Source organism: Gorilla gorilla, chromosome 19 (assembly GCF_029281585.2).
Source record: "Gorilla gorilla gorilla isolate KB3781 chromosome 19, NHGRI_mGorGor1-v2.1_pri, whole genome shotgun sequence".
Classification (NCBI taxonomy): domain Eukaryota; kingdom Metazoa; phylum Chordata; class Mammalia; order Primates; family Hominidae; genus Gorilla; species Gorilla gorilla.
This window is the reverse complement of record NC_073243.2, coordinates 35,486,166-35,506,785: the sequence shown is the minus strand read 5'-3', so window position 1 is coordinate 35,506,785 and position 20,620 is coordinate 35,486,166. Positions and strand designations below refer to the sequence as shown.

Below are 20,620 nucleotides of genomic sequence, written 5' to 3'. Positions count from 1 at the left end.
AGAAAAGAGGTTTAACTGACTCATAGTTTCACAAGCTTAACAGGAAGCATGGCTAGGAGGCCTTGGGAAATTTACAATCTTGGCGGAAGGTGAAGGGCAAGCAAGCATGTCTTACCATGGTGGAGCAGGAGAGAGAGGGAAGGGGGGATGTGCTGCACTTTTAAACCATCAGATCTCGTGAGAACTCTGTAAGGAGACAGCACTAGGGGGATAGGGCTAAACCATTAGAAACCACCCCCATGATCAACCACTTCCCACCAGGCCCCACCTTCAACATGTGGGGATTACAATTCAACCTGAGATTTGGGTGGGGACAAAGAGCCAAACAATATCAGGCTTTGATTGCTTTCCTTCCCCACGCAGGAACCCATAAGTGACTTCTCATTGTCTGTATAAGTAATTTAAATGCTTTTGCTTTGATATTTAGGAGTCTTCTCATACTCATCCAGCCCAATTTTATTTCTCCACACACTAAACCCAGTCATTCCTGCCAGACACCTATCCTCCTGACCTTTCCAACCTTCTCATGCCTCCTACGTTAGACCTTCTCCAGGACTGTTGTGTAGTCCTGAAAGAAAGTAAAAATGCCATTCCACCTATCCTCTCATTGCCCATATTCTCCTTGGTTTTAATTTTTATTTTTTGAAGCTCCTGAATCATTTCCTGATGGTCAGCTGTATTGACCACTGCTTTATTGATTTGCATGTGTTGCCTGCTCTGCCCTATCCTGCCGTGTTCACATAGAGTAGAATGAGGGTTTCTGTTGTGAACATCTTCCTCACTTGTTTAAGACATGGCCCCCCAGACCTACCCTCCTCTTGTATTTCCTTTATCAATTTTGTTATGACCTATCCCAAGCTGGAATCCTTAATGTGAACTTCAACTCTTCTTTGCCTCACCTGTCAGTTTACAACAACTATGGACTCTGATAACTGAAAATACTTACAGCCTTTTCTTTCTTCTCCAAGCCTGCTCTCTTTTTCTTGCCTTAGACCAGGTGGCCATCATTTCTTCCCCGGCCTACTACAGTTATTTGCTCAGGGATAGTCCTTCAGCTGGTCTTTTTTCCAGGGTCAGTACTAGAATGAGGAAAGCGAGGTGCCTCAGGCGTAAGATGAAAGGAAGCACACACTCTCAGAGTTGTGCACATTCAGAGCCAGCACGTGAGAGTGAGGCTCCTTAAATTTTGTGCTCCAGGCACTTCAGGAGATTCAGTGACCTGCCCTAGTCCTGGTGGCCTTTCTCCCTCCCTGTGTTTGGCTATTCCTGCATTGCTATAAAGAAATACCTGAGACTGGGTGATTTATAAAGAAAGGGTCATGATGCTGCAGGCTATAGAGGAAGCAGAGTGGCATCTGTTTCTGGGGAGGCCTCAGGAAGCTTCCAATCATGGTAGAAGGTGAAGTGGGAGCAAGCACGCCACATGGTGAAACTAGGATTGAGAGAGAGAGAGAGAGAGAGAGTGTGTGTGTGTGTGTGTGTATGTGAGAGAGAGAGAGAGACAGAGAGAGAGGGAGAGAGAGAGTAGGGGGAGGTGCCACACACTTTTAAATGACCACATCTCATGAGAACCTACCACCTTTTTTTTTTTTTTTTTTTTGAGACAGAGTCTCACTCTTGTTGCCCAGGCTGGAGTGCAGTGGCGTGATCTTGGCTCACTGCAACCTCCACCTCCCGGGTTCAAGCAAGGCTCCTGAGTAGCTGGGATTACGGGTGCCCACCACCACACCCGGCTAATTTTTTGTATTTTTAGTAGAGACAGGGTTTCACCATGTTGGCCAGGCTGGTCTCAAACTCCTGACCTCAGGTGATCTGCCCGCCTTGGTCTCCCAAAGTGCTGAGATTACAGGTGTAAGCCACCATGCCCAGCCGAGAACCTACCATCTTGAAGACAGCACCAAGACATAAAGGATCCACCCCTATGATCCAAACACCTCCCACCAGGCCCCACCTCCAGCACTGGGGTTTGTGCTCTCAAACCCATCCAAATCTCATGTTAAATTGGAATTAACATGAGATTAGGGCATGACAAATACCCAAAGTATATCACCACCTCTACCCTCCCCTTCTCTCCATCTTTCCTCCTTGCAGTTTATCCTTGCAGTTGCTAAAATGATATTTGAAGGAACAGATAATATCTAGTCTGTTTTTCAGCTGCCCCAAGGATAAAGCTCAACTCCTTGTGTTGACTCCAACTTTTCCTCCAGCATTCTCTCTTACCACTCTCCCCCCACCCATGAATTCCACATTCCATCTACCCTGAACTACCTAGAGTCCTCTTAGTGTGCTATGCTCTGACACACTTCCAAACCTTTGAAGATGATATTCTTCCCTCCCTTGGAACTTTCCTCCGAGAGTGCCTTTTACTTGGAGGCTTCTCATTCATTATTCAAAACCCAGTACAACCATCACCCTCTATGTGAAGCTTTTCAGAATTCCCTAGAACTAATTAAGTAGTCTTTCCTTTTTTCCCCTTAAGCATAATTTACTTACCTTAATTATAGCACGTGTTTCATTCTGTGGTAATTACTTTTTGCATGTTTTTAATCTCCCAGGAAACCAAAGGTTCAAAACCCCGGCTTCATATTAGAATTTCTTGGAAAGCTTTTAAGAAATACTGTCATCTGAACCCTATGCCAAAACCTTGGTGTTAAGCTTCACATTGCCTCTTGGACAGAGAAGAAATAGCAAATTATAGATAAAGAACCTCTGGGTGTGGCCTGGCATCAGTGTTTTGTTTTTCTTAAAGCTCTTCAGATGATTCCAATGAGCAGCCAGAGTCTGAAACCTTGCTGCACTAGGCTGTGATCTGCTGGAGAGTGAAAACTGTGTCCTGTTCAAGTTTGTGGACCTCTCCTCCCTCCCTACCCTCATACTTTGCAAGATGCCTGGTTTATAGCAGGAGCTCAAGCAAGAGCTGTGGAATTAATGATCACCTGCTTCATTTGTTGGGTCAGTGATTGGGATTATTGAAGATTAGGTTCAGTCTATTACCACTTGTATTAGTCCGTTCTCATACTGCTATAAAGAAATACCTGAGACTGAATAATTTATAAAGAAAAGAGGTTTAATTGACTCACAGTTCTGCATGGCTGGGGAGGTCTCAAGAAACTTACAATCATGGCGAAAGGCACCTCTTCGTAGGGCGGCAGGAGAGAGAATGAGTGCTGAGCGAAGAGGGGAAGCCCCTTGTAAAACTCTCAGATCTCATGAGAACTCACTCACTATCATGAGAACAGCATGAAGGAAACCACTCCCATGATTCAATTATCTCTGCCTGGTCCCACCCTTGACACGTGGGGATTATTTCAATTCAAGGTGAGATCTGTGGGGACACAGAGCCAGAGCATATCATTCTACCCCAAGCCCCTCCCAGATCTCATGTCCTCACATTTCAAAACACAATCATGCCCTTCCAACAGTCCCCCAAATTCTTAATTCATTTCAGCATTAACCCAAAGGTCCAAGTCCAAAGTCTTATCTGAGACAAGGCAAATCCCTTCTCCCTATGAGCCTGTAAAATCAAAAGCAAGTTAGTTACTTCCTAGATACAATGGGGTAACAGGCATTGGGTAAATACACTGATTCCCAATGGGAGAAATTGGCCAAAATGAAGGGGCTACAGGCCCCATGTGAGTCCAATAGGGCAGTAGTTAAACCTTAACATTCCAAAATGATTTTCTTTGACTCCATATCTCACATCCAGGTCACACTGATACAAGAGGTGGGCTCCCACAGCCTTGGGCAGCTCTGCCCCTGTGGCTTTGCAAGGTACAGTTGCTGCTTTCTTTTTTTTTTTTTTTTTTTTGAGACAGAGTCTCGCTCTGTCGCCCAGGCTGGAGTGCAGTGGCGCGATCTCGGCTCACTGCAAGCTCCGCCTCCCGGGTTCACGCCATTCTCCTGCCTCAGCCTCCCACGTAGCTGGGACTACAGGCGCCCGCCACCACGCCCGGCTAATTTTTTGTATTTTTTAGTAGAGACGGGGTTTCACTGTGTTAGCCAGGATGGTCTCGATCTCCTGACCTCGTGATCCGCCCGCCTCGGCCTCCCAAAGTGCTGGGATTACAGGCGTGAGCCACCGCGCCCGGCCCAGTTGCTGCTTTCATGGGCTGGCATTGAGTGTCTGCAGCTTTTCCAGGCACGTGGTGCAAGCTGTTGGTGGATCTACCATTCTGGGTTCTGGAGGATGGTGGCCCTCTTCTCACAGCTCCGTTAGGCAGTGCCACAGTGGGGACTCTGTGTGGGGTCTTGTATCCCACATTTTCCTTCCTTACTACCCTAGCAGAGATTCTCCATGAGGGCTCTGCCCTTGCAGCAAACATCTGCCTGGACATCCAGGAGTTTCCATACATCCTTGGAAATCTAGGCAGAGATTCCCCAACCTTAATTCTTGACTTCTGTGCATCCCCAGGCCCAACACCATGTGTAAGCCACCAAGGCTTGGGGCTTGCATTCTCTGAAGCAATAGCCTGAGCTATAATCTGGACTCTTTTAGCCATAGCTGGAGCTGAAGCAGCTGGGATTCAGGGCACCATGTTCCAAGGCTACATAGCAGCCAGTAAAACAATTTTTCCCTCCTAGGCCTCCAGGCCTGTGATGGGAGAGGCTGCCATGAAGGTCTCTCACATGTCCTGGAGACATTTTCCCCATTGTCCTGGTGATTCAATGGAGAAATCTCCATTGAATTCAGCTCCTGTTACTTATGCAAATTTCTGCACCAGGCTTGAATTTCTCCCCAGAAAATGGGTTTTTCTTTTCTATCACATCATCAGGCTGCAAGTTTTTCAAACTTTTATGCTCTGCTTCCTCTTGAACACTTTGTGGCTTAGAAACTTCTTCCACCAGATACCCTAAATCATCTTTCTCAAGTTCAAAACTCCACATATCTCTAGGGAAGGGGCAAAATGCCACCATTCTCTTTGCATAGCAAGAGTGACCTTTACTCTAGTTCCCAAGAAGTTCTTCATTTTCATTTGAGACCACCTCAGCCTGGACTTTGTTGTCCATATCACTACCAGCATTTTGGTCAAAGCCATTCAACAAGTCTCTAGGAAGTCCCAAACCTTCCCACATCTTCCTGTCTTCTTCTGAGCCCTCCAAACTGTTCCAGCTCCTGGCTGGTACCCAGTTCCAAAGTCGTTTCCACATTTTCAGGTATCTTTAGAGCAGTGCTTCACTACCCAGTACCAATTTAGTGTATTAGTCCATTCTCACACTGCTATGAAGAAATACACAAGACTGAGTAATTTATAAGGAAAAGAGGTTGGCCAGGCATGGTGGCTCATACCTGTAATCACAGTACTTGAGGAGGCCAAGGCGGGCAGATCACCTGAGATCAGGAGTTCGATCCCAGCCTGGCCAACATGGTGAAACCCCATCTCTACTAAAAATACAAAAAGTAGCTGGGCATGGTGGCACACACCTGTGATCCCAGCTACGCAGGAGGCTGAGGCAAGAGAATTGCTTGAATCCAGGAGGCGGTGGTTGCAGTGAGCCAAGGTTACACCACTGCACTCCAGGCTGGGCAACAAAGTGAGACCTTGTCTCAAACAAACAAACAAAGACATTTAATTGACTCACAGTTCCACAGGGATGGGGAGGCCTCAGGAAACTTACAATCATGGTGGAAGGCACCGCTTCACAAGACAGCAGGAGAGAGAATGAGTGCTGCCCAAAGCGGGAAGCCCCTTATAAAACCATCAGATCTCATGAGAACTCACTCACTATCATGAGAACAGAATGAGGGAACCACCCCTATGATTCAATTATTTCCACCTGGTACCACCCTTGACACATGGGGATTATTACAATTCGAGGTAAGATTTGGGTGGGGACACAGAGCCAGAACATATCACTACTTTTCTCCCTCAGCACAGAACTTGGAGTGGGAGAACCTCGCAAGAGATGGGGATCCCATTGGTGTTAAACTGATATGCGATGTCCATGGTACACCACAAGGTGATTTGCTTTAATGTTCTTGATTCCTAAGACTTTTAAAAAATTGATTCAAATAACAAGGGGGCCTGCAGAGCCATACATGCACAAAACACTGTAATGTCTCCTCCCCTGTCTGATGGGCATGCTGTACAACAGCCATTTGAGGCACGACATTAGAGAATAGATTGGGCTTCATTATTAGGACTCTTCTTCTACAGTTTGCTCATTGGATTCAGGAAAAGTGTCTTAGGCCCACATGTGCTTTTTAGTGCCCAGGTGAACTTAGGTAACAAGTAGCACTATTGCTTGACATGGCATTATCTGCCCATATTAGGTCTCTGCCTGGACCAGCAAACTTAAATGTCAGACTTTCCTAAGGTAAAAGTCAAAGATATGCTATAGACTGCATCTGATATTTACAGTTCTTTCTAGCTAAGAAGAGCTGGCTTTTGTGGTAAATATTCTTTCATGCAAATTAGAAAGGTTTCCCCCCTTTGTACATATGCCTTTGATGTTATTACTTTCTTTGCTTTTATTTGATTTTGTGAAAGTCCACAGATGCTTTTGAACACATAATGGCCCCTACCTGTGGCTACTAAAAATAGTAACTGAAAAAGTGAGGGATCAGTTTTGGAAGCCTATTAATTATGTATTTAAATAGTTTCAAATTGCAAAAAAAAAATATGTCTTTGGGATTTAGAAAATTACTCTTTCAGTGCTGTTTCAGGTATCTTCCTTTCAGAACTTGAGTCAAGGAAGGTGAAAAGTTGTCATTTCACTTTTTCTACCGTTCCAGATCCATCTTCTTTTCTTCCTGCTTTTTCTTTTCCATCACTATTTTATTTCTCCGTTTTTCTCTTTATGTGATGCCAATAGTAATATTAATAATTGTTGGTCGGGTGCAGTGACTCATGCCTGTAATCCCAGCACTTTGTGAGCTAAGGGCAGGTGGATTGCTTGAGCTCAGGAGTTAGAGACCAGGCCTGGGCAATATGGTGAAACCCCATCTCTACCAAAAATACAAAAAATTAGCTGGACATGGTGGCACGCACCTGTAGTCCCAACTATTTGGGAGGCTGAGGTGGAAGGATCACTTGAACCTGGGAGACAGAGGTTGCAGTGAGCTGAGATCATGCCCCTGCACTCTAACCTGGGTGACAGAGTGAGACCCCCTCTCAAAAATAATAATAATAATTGTTGCTTATTGGACAACTGCATATTTTACACAGTACTAAGCACTTTATCCCATTTAATCTCTCAAAACCCTGTGAAGTAGGTACTGTTATTAGCCCCATTATACAGAGGAGAAAACTGAGGCAGCACAAGGAACTTAAGTAACTCTAGGTCACACAGCTAGGAACTGGTAGGGGAACGGTTCAGATCTAAGCCATCTGTTTTAAGAGCCCAGGCTCTTAACTATTTGCTATCTGACCATTTCAGAGTGGTAAATGGCAGTAGAATGAAGACTAAGGATACTGCATTTGATTTAAAAAATAATAAAGTTATTTTTCCCCCATCTTAACCCCCATTACTTTAATAATGGATTCACTTCTCAGCACTATTAATGAAAGAATTTAATAGAACAAGTACTGAGCTTGAGATTTCATGCTATCATTTCTAATCAGATACAGAATTTGTAACCAGTAATGACAAAAAATAGCAAATTGTGGATAACAAGGAGATGTTACAGCCTACTTAGCATCTTGGGTGGGGGGCAGGGACAGCTGGAGAGGGACAGTGGTCCCTGGAGTCAGCCTTCTATGGACTCTGATGGAGTCTGGCCAAGGGAAGATCACACTCAGCCAACCATTTTGGGGTTCCAGGAGCAGGGACAACAGGGCAGCAGCTGTGAAAGCTTATACCTCAGTGATGGGGTGGGGAGGGTCCATAAGAGGCCAACAAGGGAGAGAGGCACCCCACTCCCACCCCCATGCACACAGAAAGGAAAGGCTGGGCCAACTTTGCAGGACTGACTGACCCAACATCTAGCCCAAACCAAGCATTTGACACAGGTGGAAGCTAGAAGACTGGCCTGAGATCTTAAGTCTAGTTAGAGGGAGACTAGAACTAGTCCAGGGTACCTTGGCACCTTTGTCCAGGGATTTTTCTAGCATAAAATGAAAAAAAAATGACTCTTTGAGGAAATAGGAGAGAGGGAGCTTACACTGATGTGTAAGCTTTCACAGCTGCTGCCCTGTTGTCCCTGCTCCTGGAACCCCAAAATTGTTGGCTGAGTGTGGTCTTCCCTTGGCTTCCCAGAATTGACCTTAAGAAGATATCCTTTTCAGTGTTGCCTTTAGTAATAAAACAAACCAATTTGCAGTGACTATTCCAGTAGCTGATTTCTTTAAGCACAAAGCATACCTTTAGGGGTCTTCAGAGGCATGATAAAAACCCCCTTACCTGACTAAATCAGGTCTGGTAATTAGTTGGTTAGTAGAAAAGTTGGTAAAAGCAGGAAAACATGCAAAAATATAAATATGTATGTAAGTATGGTGTTTTAACCTATAAGCATACATTCATTTGACCATCTTTGGATGCAGAGTGAGAGATTTTTCCTTTGAGTTGGGCTCTTCAAACTGGAGTTCCCCATTGTTTTCTTTGCATCACTACAGTCATTCTGCAGCTTTGATTTTTAGTCTTAAGTTTCTTTAAAGTGGAGTGAGACCGTAACAACACACGTGCCTCAATCTGAGCACAGGATCTTTCATCTTAATGATTTTTCTCAGTCTTTTTTTTGTATTGCTCACATTGCAGTGATCTTCTTTTGCAAGTCATCTTCCCCAAGTCTTTCTTACATTCACTTTCATAGAAATAGCTCCCTTTCCTTTCACACTCAGATTTCATTATTTATGTGATTGGTGTTAAATTAAATGCATAATTAATAACAAACAGAACTGGCATAAAAAAGTTGGGTACAAACATAGGTCACTCTTCAGAAGCATAAAGTGCTGCTGGTGGAAGCAGAAGGAAGATGGGTGAGTGAAAGGAAAACACTTTCAGTGATGGTTTTTGGTGTGTTTGTGGGAGGGTTGGTTACTTTATTGGGTTGGTGAAATGAAAACTGGCCAACTGATGTTAAAGGGAAAATTATTTGTAGTGCTTGTTAAAGCATAGTCAGGACCGTCATAACAGGTGTAGGGACCACTGCAATGGGTTTTGCAGTATAGAAGAGAGATCAGGCTCAACTCCTAGTACAAAAAGGAAAAGTGTGAATTTAGAGCCAAGGCCCAGGGTGGGAGAGTTAGTGGATAGAAAATTACCAAGAGGGATCTACCACCATATCACCCTGAATGCACCCAGTCTCATCAGAAAATTACCAAGAGGAAACATTAGGGGTAAAGAAGATTTTGGGTAAACTGACCTAAGTGGATTCTTGCTGAAGACAGACCAGGGTGATCAGATATTGACCAGGGGATCTGATCAGATATTGAAGACAACCAGCCATCTAGAGTCGGGGATTCACTGACTTGGCAGGATTCTTGCTAAAATTGGGCAATGCAGAAACGAACACAGAAGTCCATACTTCGTAGTCTAGTTGAGAAGAGTGGTCCAAAGACTAGGGTTTGGTCAAGGAGAGATTGTGTGTCAGTGGGCCTCTATTGTAGACATACCTCAGATTTGTGGAAGAAACTCTACCTTTGGGAAAACAAATGCACCTACTTCTTATGAAAGAAGTAATAACATCTAAAAAAATGAAGCATTATTTGAGTAATAAAGCTTTATTTAATGTCAGTCCATATTATTCTTTTCAACCATTTCCAGAAATGTCCTTATCATTCAACAAAAATCTACTTTTATTTTTCTTTGACTCAAAAATTTTGTTTTAACCTAAGAAGATCTGCATATAAAAAGTGAGTGTGATTGTCACCTCATGGATATTATCAATTGTATGAGTCAATTCTCACACTGCTGTAAAGAAATACATGAGACGGACTAATTTATAAAGAAAAGAGGTTTAATTAGCTCACAGTTCTGCAGGCTGTACAGGAAGTGTGGCTAGGGAGGCCTCAGGAAACTTACAATCATGGTGGAAGGCAAAGGGGAAGCAGGCATGTCTTACATGTCTGGAACAGAAGGAAGAGAGAGAAGAGGGAGATGCTACACACTTTTAAACAACCAGATCTCATGAGAACTCACTCACTATCACAAGAACAGAAAAGGAGAAATCAACCCCCAAGATCCAGTCACCTCCTATCAGGCCCCATCTCCAACATTAGCAATTACAGTTTGACATGAGGTCTGGGAAGGGACACAGACCCAAACCTTATCATTCTGCCTCTGGCCCCTTTCAAATGTCATATCCTTCTCACATTTCAAAATGCAGTTATGCCTTCCCAACAGTCTCCCAAAGTCTTAACTCATTCCAGCATTAACTCAAAAGTCCAAAGTCTCATCTGAGACAAGGCTAATCCCTTCCACCTATGAGCCCATAAAATCAAAAACAAGTTAGTTACTTCCAAGATACAATGGAGGTACAGATATTGGGTAAATACCGCCATTCCAAAACAGAAAAACCAACCAAAAGAAATGGGCTACAGGCCCCTGCAAGTCCAAAACCCAGCAAGAGAGTCATTAAATCTTAAAGCTCCAAAATAATCTCCTTTGACTCCATGTTTCACATCCAGGTCACACTGATGCAAGAGGTGCGCTCCGAAGGCCTTGGGCAGCTCCACCCCTGTGGCTCTGCAGGGCTCAGCCCCCATAGCTTCTCTCAAGGTCTGGCATTGAGTGTCTGTGGCTTTTCCAGGCACACAGTGCAAGCTGTCAGTGGATCTACCATTCTGGAGTCTGGAGAATTGTAGCCCTCTTGTCACAGCTCCACTAGGCAGTGGCCCAGTGGGGACTCTTTGTGGGGTCTCCAACCCCACATTTGCCCTTCGCACCGCCCTAGTAGAGGTTCTCCATGAACCTCTACTAGGAAGTAACCTCTACTAGAAGTCTCACTTCTGCAGCAGACTGCCACCTCAACATCCAGGCTTTTCCATACATCTTCTGAAATCTAGGCAGAGGCTGCCAAGCCTTAGCTCTTGCACTCTGCACACCCATAGGCTTAACACCACATGGAAGCTGCCAAGGCTTACAGCTTGCACCTGCTGAAGCAGCAGCCTGAGTACCTGGGCCCCTTTGAGCCACGGCTGGAGGTGGAGCAGATGGGATGCAGGGAGTAGTGTCCTGAGGCTTCACAGGGCAGCAGAGCCCTGGGCCTGGCCCAGGCCCACAGAACCATTCTTCCCTCCTAGGCCTTCAGACCTTTGATGGAAGGGGCTGCCATGGAGGTCCCTGAAATGCCTTCGAGGCATTTTTCCCATTGTCTTGGCTATTAGCAATTGACTCTTCTTATGTAAATTTTTGTAGCCTGCTTTAATTCCTCCCCTGAAAATTAGTTTTTCTTTTCTAAAGCATAGCCTGGCTACAAATTTTCCAAACTTTTATACTCTGCTTCCCTTTTAAATATAAATTCCAGTTTCAGGTCATTTATTTGCTCATGCATATAAACATAGGCAAGATATATATATATATATATGAATGATGGAATACTACTCAGCCATAAAAAAGGAATGAATTAACAGCATTTGCAGTGACCTGGATGAGATTAGAGACTATTATTATAAGTGAAGTAACTCAGGAATGGAAAACCAAACATTGTATGTTCTCACTGATATGTGGGAGCTAAGCGATGAGGACGCAATGGTACAAGAATGATACAATGTCCTGGCTAACACAGTGAAACCCCATCTCTACTAAAAAATACAAAAAATTAGCCGGGTGTAGTGGCGGGTGCCTGTAGTCCCAGCTACTCGGGAGGCTGAGGCAGGAGAATGGCATGAACCAGGGAGGCAGAGCTTGCAGTGAGCCAAAATCGCTCCACTGCACTCTAGCACTCTAGCCTGGGTGACAGAGCAAGACTCTGTCTCAAAAAAAAAAAAAAGAAAAAGAAAAAGAAAAAGAAAGAAAGAAAAAGAAAAAGAGGAAAAGAATGATACGATGGACTTTGGGGACTTGTGGGAAATGTGGGAGGGGGGCAAGGGATAAAAGACTATAAATATGGTGCAGTGTATACTGCTCGGGTAATGGGTGTGCCAAAATCTCACGAATCACCACTAAAGAGCTTACTCATGTAACCAAATACCACCTGTACCCCAATAACTTATGGAAAAATAAAAATTAAAAAAAAGAAGCTGCCAGGCCACATCTTGAATGCTTTGCTGCTTAGAAATTACTTCCACCAGATATCCTAAATCATCTCTCTCAAGTTCAAAGTTCCACAGATCCCTAGAGCGGGGGCACAATGCCACCAGTCTCTTTGCTAAAGCATAGCAAGAATGACCCTTGCTCCATTTCCCAATAAGTTCCTCATTTCCAGCTGAGACCTCCTCAGCCTGGAATTCACTGTCCTTATTGAAATCAGAATTTTGGTCACAACCATTTTAAAAGCCTCTAGGAAGCTTCAAACTATCCCTCATCTTCCCATCTTCTTCTGAGCCCTCCAAATTGTCAAACCTCTGCCCATTACCCAGTTCCAACACTGCTTCCCATTTTTTGGTGTCCTTATAGCAATGCCCCACTTCTTGGTACCAATTTTCTGTATTAGTCCATTCTCGCACTGCTATAAAGAAATGCCTGAGAATGGGAAATTTATAAAGAAAAGAGGTTTAATTGGCTCATAGTTCTTCAGGCTGTACAGGAAGTATGGCTAGGGAGGCCTCAGGAAACCTACAATCATGGTGGAAGGCAAAGAAGAAGCAGGCATGTCTTATATGTCTGGAACAGAAGGAGGAGAGAGAAGAAGAAGCAGGCGTGTCTTACATGTCTGGAACAGAAGGAAGAGAGAGAAGGGGAAGGTGCTACACACTTTTAAACAACCAGATCTTGTGAGAACTCATTCACTATCATAAGAAAAGCAAAAGGGAAATCTACCCCCATGGTCTAATCACCTCCCAGGTCCCACCTCCAACATTGGGAATTACAATTTGACATGAGATTTGGGCAGGGACACAGACCCAAACCTTATCATCAATGAATTCGGAATACTAATACAGAATGTTTTTCACTGAAAATCAGTTTATAAATAAATGGTGCAAGGAATTCTAGAGTAATGCATTAGCCATGCATTACTGAAGTGCTTAAGATAATTTTTAAAAACTGATGGACTAAAAGTTGATATGAGAAAAACACTATATATAATTTCCTAGTTGTTCTGTTTTGTTTAAATATGGTTTAAAATGGTGTCGGGGGAAAAGACATGTCCCCTTAGGGATTGTCAGAAAGAATCAAAAGCAGCTTAGCAAAGAGACAGAAATGTAAATGTGATATTTATCAGGGGAAATGAGGGTATGATTAAATAAAATGGAACCAGCCTCCATGTCAGAAAATGCCTTAATGAGGAAGTCATACTTGAGGCCTTTGTGTCATCTTCTGAAAGACTAAGAGCCTGGACTGGCCAGGAATGGCCTTCACCAGAACTATGGTAGGAAGAGTAAGCTGAGTTTATTTCTCAGGTCACGCTCAACCTCCTGAAATCCCAGCTGAATTAAAGTCTTCATTAAATTCATGAAAGGATACAAGAGTCACAGCCTGGCCTCTTTTAACATCACTCTCCTGGAATTGAATGGAAAGTCAGCTTCTAGTTCTGTGGAAGGCAGGTCCCAGGAGAGGTGAGCAGCTTCTAATTCCACAGCTCCTGCTTGCCCTTTTGAGAGCTCCAGCTCATCTAGCAGGTCTTGCCTGTTTCACATCTTTGGAGTTAAAATACTCTGTAGCCTTCATCTCCTCCCCTCAAACATGTATTTAAAAAAATACAAACTTTAAGTTAAAAATGTATTAGAAATGTTGTCTGTTTTATTGGAAAGCACCCTCAGATTCTAAGGTATACACAGATTACTTGGGGGTCTTATTCAAATGCAGACTTTGAGTCAGTGGGTTTGGAGTGGCATCTAAGAGTCTACATTTCCGGTAAGCTCCCCAGGGCAGGGGAGGGGGGGACTGGTTTCACTGGTTCAGGGGTCATACTTTGAGAAGTGAGGATCTAAAAGACCTGATTTCAAGTTCTGACTTCTGACAGCTGTTTTCTTACTTGTAAAATGAGGGGCTTTGGATGAAGATACCTTTTAAGTCTGCCCGTCTGCAGCATCTCAAGGCGCAGAGAGAGAGAAGGCTGGAGATTGTCTAGAGCTTGATCTCTGCTCTGAGTTTTCAAGGACTCCCCGTTATAACACTGTGAATATAGAAAGGAAAAGTGAATGCAAACAGGGAAGGAAATACAGTCTGTGTCTGACAATCCCAGAGTGGTTACAGTTATTCACCTGATGCCTTTGCCAACATTTAAAGGTTTGGCTTTAATTAGATCACACAATCCACAAATGAACGTTTTAATTGTGCTGTGTTTGTCTCCAACAAGCTGTTGGGTAGGATTAATTCTTTCCACAGAATGCCCAATGGAACAGTTCAGTTTTCAATACAAACTAGGTGTAGTCACAAAAGATTACTACCTTTAGATCTTAAAAATATTTTTAAACAGAGTGCAAGTAAAGATACAGTTTGATATAACATTTTTTATACTAACTGTGTCAGTCATGGAGGAATTTAATACCATTTTGAAATCTTTCTTATCCTTCGGATTCCCCTCTGATGTTCTCTTGTTAGTAAAATCTTCCCAGAGGCCACGTGAGAATTAGTAGCCACCTTCTGCCCCTCTGCTCCCATTTACACTGCTGTTGGGGTGCACACCACCTGGTTGGGCTTGAGCTCATTTAGTTTTGTATCTGTTTTTGTCCTTCTCTGAATTACGAGCTCCTTAAGCCATCCTGACAGAGTAGGAAAAAAATTTGGATGACTTGGAGCACAGGTACATGAGTTTACACTTTGTTCTGTTCTGATCCTATGATCCCAGGAGGCCATTCTGCCTTCGTTTTTGATAAGCCACTTTCCCCAGACTGTAAATCCCATACTCTCAGGGGTCTGAAAGTCCAAATGCCTTCAGGGAAAGGTGGTAGGAGGAATGCAGAAAGCAGTGGACGGTGATAGTCTAGGGGGCAGTAGGAATCTTGGTTAACCTGCCTTGCCCCAAGATCTCAGATGCATTTTCTTTAAACACAACAGGGTTGAGCTCAAGCAGAAATTAACACCCAGCTAAAGACCTTGCTTCACATCACCTGGTTTCTGGTTTGCACATAACAGGGGCTCCCAAGTTGAGCTTAGCAGAAAGAACAGTGGAAATATTCAAAATAATTAATAACAAGGATAGCCAGGGAATCAAAATAGCATGTTTATAGCTCTAAGCTTTACCCTATAGCATCAGGTTTTAACCCTTTAGTTACTGGATCAAGGGAAAGTCCAGGACTTCCCACTGGAGGGGCCAGGGCAGTTGAGCCTGGTGAAATGGAATATCAGCCCTGAGAAAGACCCCCAGGCTTTAGCCAGAGAAACATCATTTCACAACCCTGGCTAGCCACTTACTATCTGTTAGATCAAGTTGAATAATCTGTCTGAGCCTCAGTTTTCTCATCTGTAAAATGGGTTAATAATACTCACTTTGCAGGACTGTGGTGAGGATTAAGTGAACCAACATATGGAATGTTCCTCAAAGAGTGCCTGGCACAAACAGATGCTCACTCAGTGAAAGTAGTACCAGGGGCTGTTGTTTACTGTTATCTTTAAAAGATAATAAGTGTTTATTGATTGAATGCAGACAGCTTGTCTCTGTGTTACTCATGCTTTCTGTAGTCAGATAATTCAGGTGGACCACAAGAGATCTTGGTTTACTGTTGCCATCAAGGTGGCTTACCCCAGGGCTCAGGGGCTGGGTGGGGGCAGTTCTGAAAGACATAAGGAGAAGGGGATGGGGGAGGATTTGTTCCCTGGGCTGGAGCTATATGAAAGACTCCCAAGTCTTTAGATCACAGCATCCACAGGCCACTCCTGATCTATAAAATCTCACTTTCTGATTTGTAGGCATTTTAAAAGACACAGATATTCTTATAAAGATGCTTAGCTAGTGATTAGCTTCTGAGAGGCATGAGCGGCAAACTTGAGCCTCTTATGCTGTAAATAAGAGATCTGCTACATAGGCATTTCCCTGGGTCAATCCTTCTGCTTTTGGAATCCCTCGTGCTGCACTTATACATTCTCTAAATTGTCTCCAGGACACACACTGGGTCTCATGACAGGAGGAATCTCCATTGAGAAGGATGATCTGTCCATAGTCAGCACCATAGTACAGAGAAAAATATACCCTCCACACCCAGGCAAAGGTTGACCACCCTATTCTCTGTAGCAACCCAGCCTAAATAAAGACAGCTTTTATTTTACAATGGCTCACAACATTCACCATTCACTGTAGCTGAGTGTACTCAGCTATCTGCAAAACAGCATCCCTGCATTATTGATGTGAGGGTCGTGAGACCTTGCCAAGTGTTTTTTCCATATTGCTTACTCTTCAACTTGAAAACTGATTACTGTGTCCTGAAGGTTATATTTTTAAAGGAAATTTTCCTCATGCAAAATGCTGGAATGTATTTTGTTCCTTGTTCACTTGCTGTTACATGTGTCATTGACTCCCAATCTCTGATGTGTTTCTTTGTTTTCTGTGTGTTGCAGGCAGCATAGTGTACCTCGGGATGATGGTGGGGGCGTTCTTCTGGGGAGGACTGGCAGACAAAGTGGGAAGGAAACAGTCTCTTCTGATTTGCATGTCTGTCAACGGATTCTTTGCCTTCCTTTCTTCATTTGTCCAAGGTTATGGCTTCTTTCTCTTCTGTCGCTTACTTTCTGGATTCGGGTAAGGTTTTCTCCTTCATATTTTATAGTAATGTGTTTATTCTTCATAATTCTCCACTCTAGAGAACCTTACTGGGAGGAAATTATCCCTTCACACATCTCCTTCCATATCCTCATGTCAGCCCTGGAAACCACAATGCTGGTTCTGAGAAATATAATTATCAACCTTTAAATACAGGACAGAAGGGAATACACACCTATGTTTTCATAGCTGATTATTACTTCTAGAAGATGAGTATTGTTTTAAATGGAATGCTGTTTCTGTAGTAGAACACATTCACACATATATGCCGCTTCTGAAAATTTAATGTAAGTAGGAAATAGCTCTGGTCCTACCTGTTATGAACTAATTAAAGGTTTGAACCATTCAAGCATGCTCTTAAATTCAGGATTAGAGTGTCTCAAATAAATGCACTTTTATTGATCTATGTTAACTTGGCATATTTAACTTGGTAGAAAGCCTCCTTGAGACGTAATTTTTAGTAAGTTCCTGACTTCTGCTGAATTAACAGAAGTTGTGCTATTACCCAAATGCAGTGGTAGAGTGTAGCCGATGGTCATTTTCTTTAAAGAGCTTAAAGCACTTATAACTATACTAAATGAATCCATAAGCATAGAAAAACCTAATAGCTGAATAAGGAATATATGAGAAACTTTGCTTCAACAAGAAAAAACCATAGTAAAAATATAAAATTTTTGTAACTACTGGGTACTAGGCTTAATGCCTGGGTGACAAAATAATCTGTACAACAAACCCTCACAACACAAGTTTACCTCTATAACAAACCTGCACACGTTCCCCTGAACTTAAAAGTTAAATATATGTATATATAAAATTTTTGATTCATGATTAAGAACTTAGAGACTTTTTTTAAGATGTCTAACACAAAATGAATCTGTAGGAATAATATACAATTTTTAAACATAAATGAAGAAAATGAGGGAAACGGGGCTGGGTTATAAACTTTAAAAGCTATCAGTTGTGGTTGTTAGTGATACACCACCACAACCTACAAAGCAGAACACAGTTTTGTGAAAAGAGGTCAGAGGACTATAGCATATCTTTCTTAATTATGTATAGTAGCATTTCCCACAGCTCCTATGCTACATTCTGCACACAATGAGCGCTTAGCAAATACTTGACTAACTTGCACAAATTTCAGGAGCTTTCCTTAGAGTGAAGACAGTGCATTTCAGTAAACCAAGATGGCTGGAGAGTTTGGGAAAGTGTAAAATATTTTGTTCTTGGGAAAAAAAAAATGTTCAGAATCAATCATTTGCTTTGTAGCAATGGAGAAAGGGGAGAGGAGGCTTTTTCTCCACAGGGGAGCCCCTTGGTGCTCAGTTTCTGTGAGATTGGCTACATACGCTGCTGACTTGAAGATGGATTTTGGATCATGGACTCAAAGGGTTTCAGCAGACCTAAATGTTGAATGATTGAATGAATGAATGAATGAATGAAGAACAGTTGTTACTTGGGGCTATTTGTTAAAGGACCTTCTCAGTGAGTAGGTCCATAGGATAAGATATTCTTGCCACCAGGAAAGGCCAAGCTTCCTTCTCCCTTTTATTATCTATATAATACCACTAGCCTGTCAACAGAAGGCTAACAGCATAAGTGCTGAATTTTCCAGTCCTTTCAGTTTGCAATCTTTTTTGGGAAATTGAAGCAATATCCAAAGACCCAAAAGTACACGACTGTGGTCAAATTATTGTGGCAATTTTAATTACCAATCTGGATTGAGACATGGTCATCCCAACAGACTGTAGAGAAAAAGGTCCATTGTGGTGGCTGCAAAATATTCCAAACCAATGGCCTATCCAGAAGCGAATTCAAGGGCAACATAAAAGCAGAGACAACTTAGATGTATTCTTGATATTATCCTCATTCCTACTGCAGACAAATCATTCTTCAGCCAACAGGTCAGGACTCCCGGGGGCTGGGAATCAAGAAATCCAGGTGTGCCCTACTCCTGCCTATTATCATGGAGTCTTAGGAAAGTCACGCAGGCTCTCCTGCCTGCTTTTTCTTTGTGAAAGAAGACATTAGGACTTTGCATTCTTACCTTGGAGTGTGAAGATCAAATGAGATGATGTATTGAAAGTACAAGGTAGAGAAGATAATGTAGGATAATGTTTAGAAACACTCACTCATAGTTTGGCATTTCTTATCTCCTTTGTTCCTCCTCACATACATTTTGCTAAGCTGTTCTATGTTGATTGCCTTGGAGTGACAGCAGGGGAGGAGGCAGAAAGAGACCCCTTTCTGGCTTTTTAAATTTCAAGTCTGGCCCATGCAAGAAACAGAAAGGCCTAATCAGGGACAAAATATTTGGGAGAAAACATGGCAAGTAAAATCAAGCATAAATCAAGTTAATCTCTATAATAAATGGTGAGTACCTAGGCTGGGGACAGGGCTGAGGGGGGAGTCATGTGAGCTTAGTTACCTTAGTCCAGGTGGCAAAATTTCTGCAGAGTTTTGTGGGATCCAGCGGCTGACAGGACCTGAGAAATGAAGTTATTAAGGAAAATGAGGGAAGAAATCTGTATTGGTCAGCATTCTCCAGAGAGATAGAACCAATAGGAAAGAATGGATAGAATAGATAGATAGATAGATAGATAGATAGATAGATAGATAGATAGATAGATATGAGACAGGACTAATTAAGGCAACGGCTCACACAATTATGGAGGCTGAGGAGTCCCATGGCAGGCCTTCTGCAAGCTGGAAATGCTGGGATGCCAGTAGCATGGCTCAGTATAAGTTTGAAGGCCTCAGAACCAGGGAAGCTGATAATATAACTCTCATTCCAAGGCTAAAGGCCTAATAACTCAGGGTGCTGCTAGTGCAAGTCCCAAAGTCCAAAGGCCAGAGAACCTGGAGATCTGTTGTCCAAGGACAGGAGAGGAAGGATGTCCCAGCTCCGAGAGAGAGCAAATTAGAATTTCCTCTGCCTTTTTGTTCTCTCCAGGTTCACAACTGATTGGATGGTGCCCACCCACGCTGAGGGCAGTACTTCTCCACTCAGTTTACCAATTTGCATGCCCATCTCCTCCAGAAACACCCTCACAGACACACCCAGAAATAATGCTCTACTAGCTGCTATAGTTTGGATGTTTGACCTTTCCAAATCTTATGTTGAAATTTGATCCCCGGTGTTGGAGGTGGGGCCTGATGGGAGGTTTTTAGGTCTTGGAGGTGGATCTATCATGAATAGATTAATGTGAGTGAGTTATTGCTCTATTAGTTCTCATGAGAGCTGGTTGTTTAAAAATAAGCCTGGCACCCCCCAGCCCTCTCTTTTGCTTCCTCTCTCACTGTGTGTTCTCTGTACATGCCAGCTCCCCTTTGCCCTCTCTCCTGAGTGGAAGCATCCTGAGGCCCTCACCAGATGCCCAGTCTTCCAGCCAACAGAACCATAACCAAATAAACCCCTTTTCTTTATAAACTGCCCCACCTCAGGTATTCCTTTATAGCAACAAAAATGGACTAAGACACCAGCTGTCTAGGTATCCCTTAATCCAGTCAAGTTAACATGTAAAATTGACCATTGCAATATTTTTCTTCTTCACCAAAGTTTATGGGCTATTTTACTTTTGCTTGCTTTGTGAAATGCTACCTTCATGGCCCAGGGTTTTTCTCAACAGTCTAGAGTTTATCTGGGAACTCTGTTTCTGAATCTCTGAGGAGTCTCATCAAAGCATCTTTTTCTCCAATTCCATTCCAATTCAACTCAAAAAACATTGTAACACCTACTGTATTCACTGGAACCATGCAAGGCCTTTCATGGATATAGCTGAGCCCTCCCCTCAAGTTGCTTACAGTCTGTGCAGACAGGCAGCTCTTCCAGTCCCCACCTTCCAGGAATTAGAGCCTGAAAAGAAGGCACAAGGGGCTTGGGAA

The 20,620-nt window shown here is 43.1% G+C and overlaps 1 protein-coding gene across 1 annotated transcript in view; it reads left to right on the top strand.

Annotated features, from left to right (window-relative positions):
• SV2C (synaptic vesicle glycoprotein 2C) overlaps positions 1-20,620 on the top strand; it is a 247,578-nt gene that overhangs the window by 94,026 nt on the left and 132,932 nt on the right. The window contains exon 3 of the mRNA XM_004058659.5: positions 16,537-16,717. Coding sequence (XP_004058707.1) covers positions 16,537-16,717 — 181 coding nt within the window. The remainder of the gene's footprint in view (positions 1-16,536; positions 16,718-20,620) is intronic.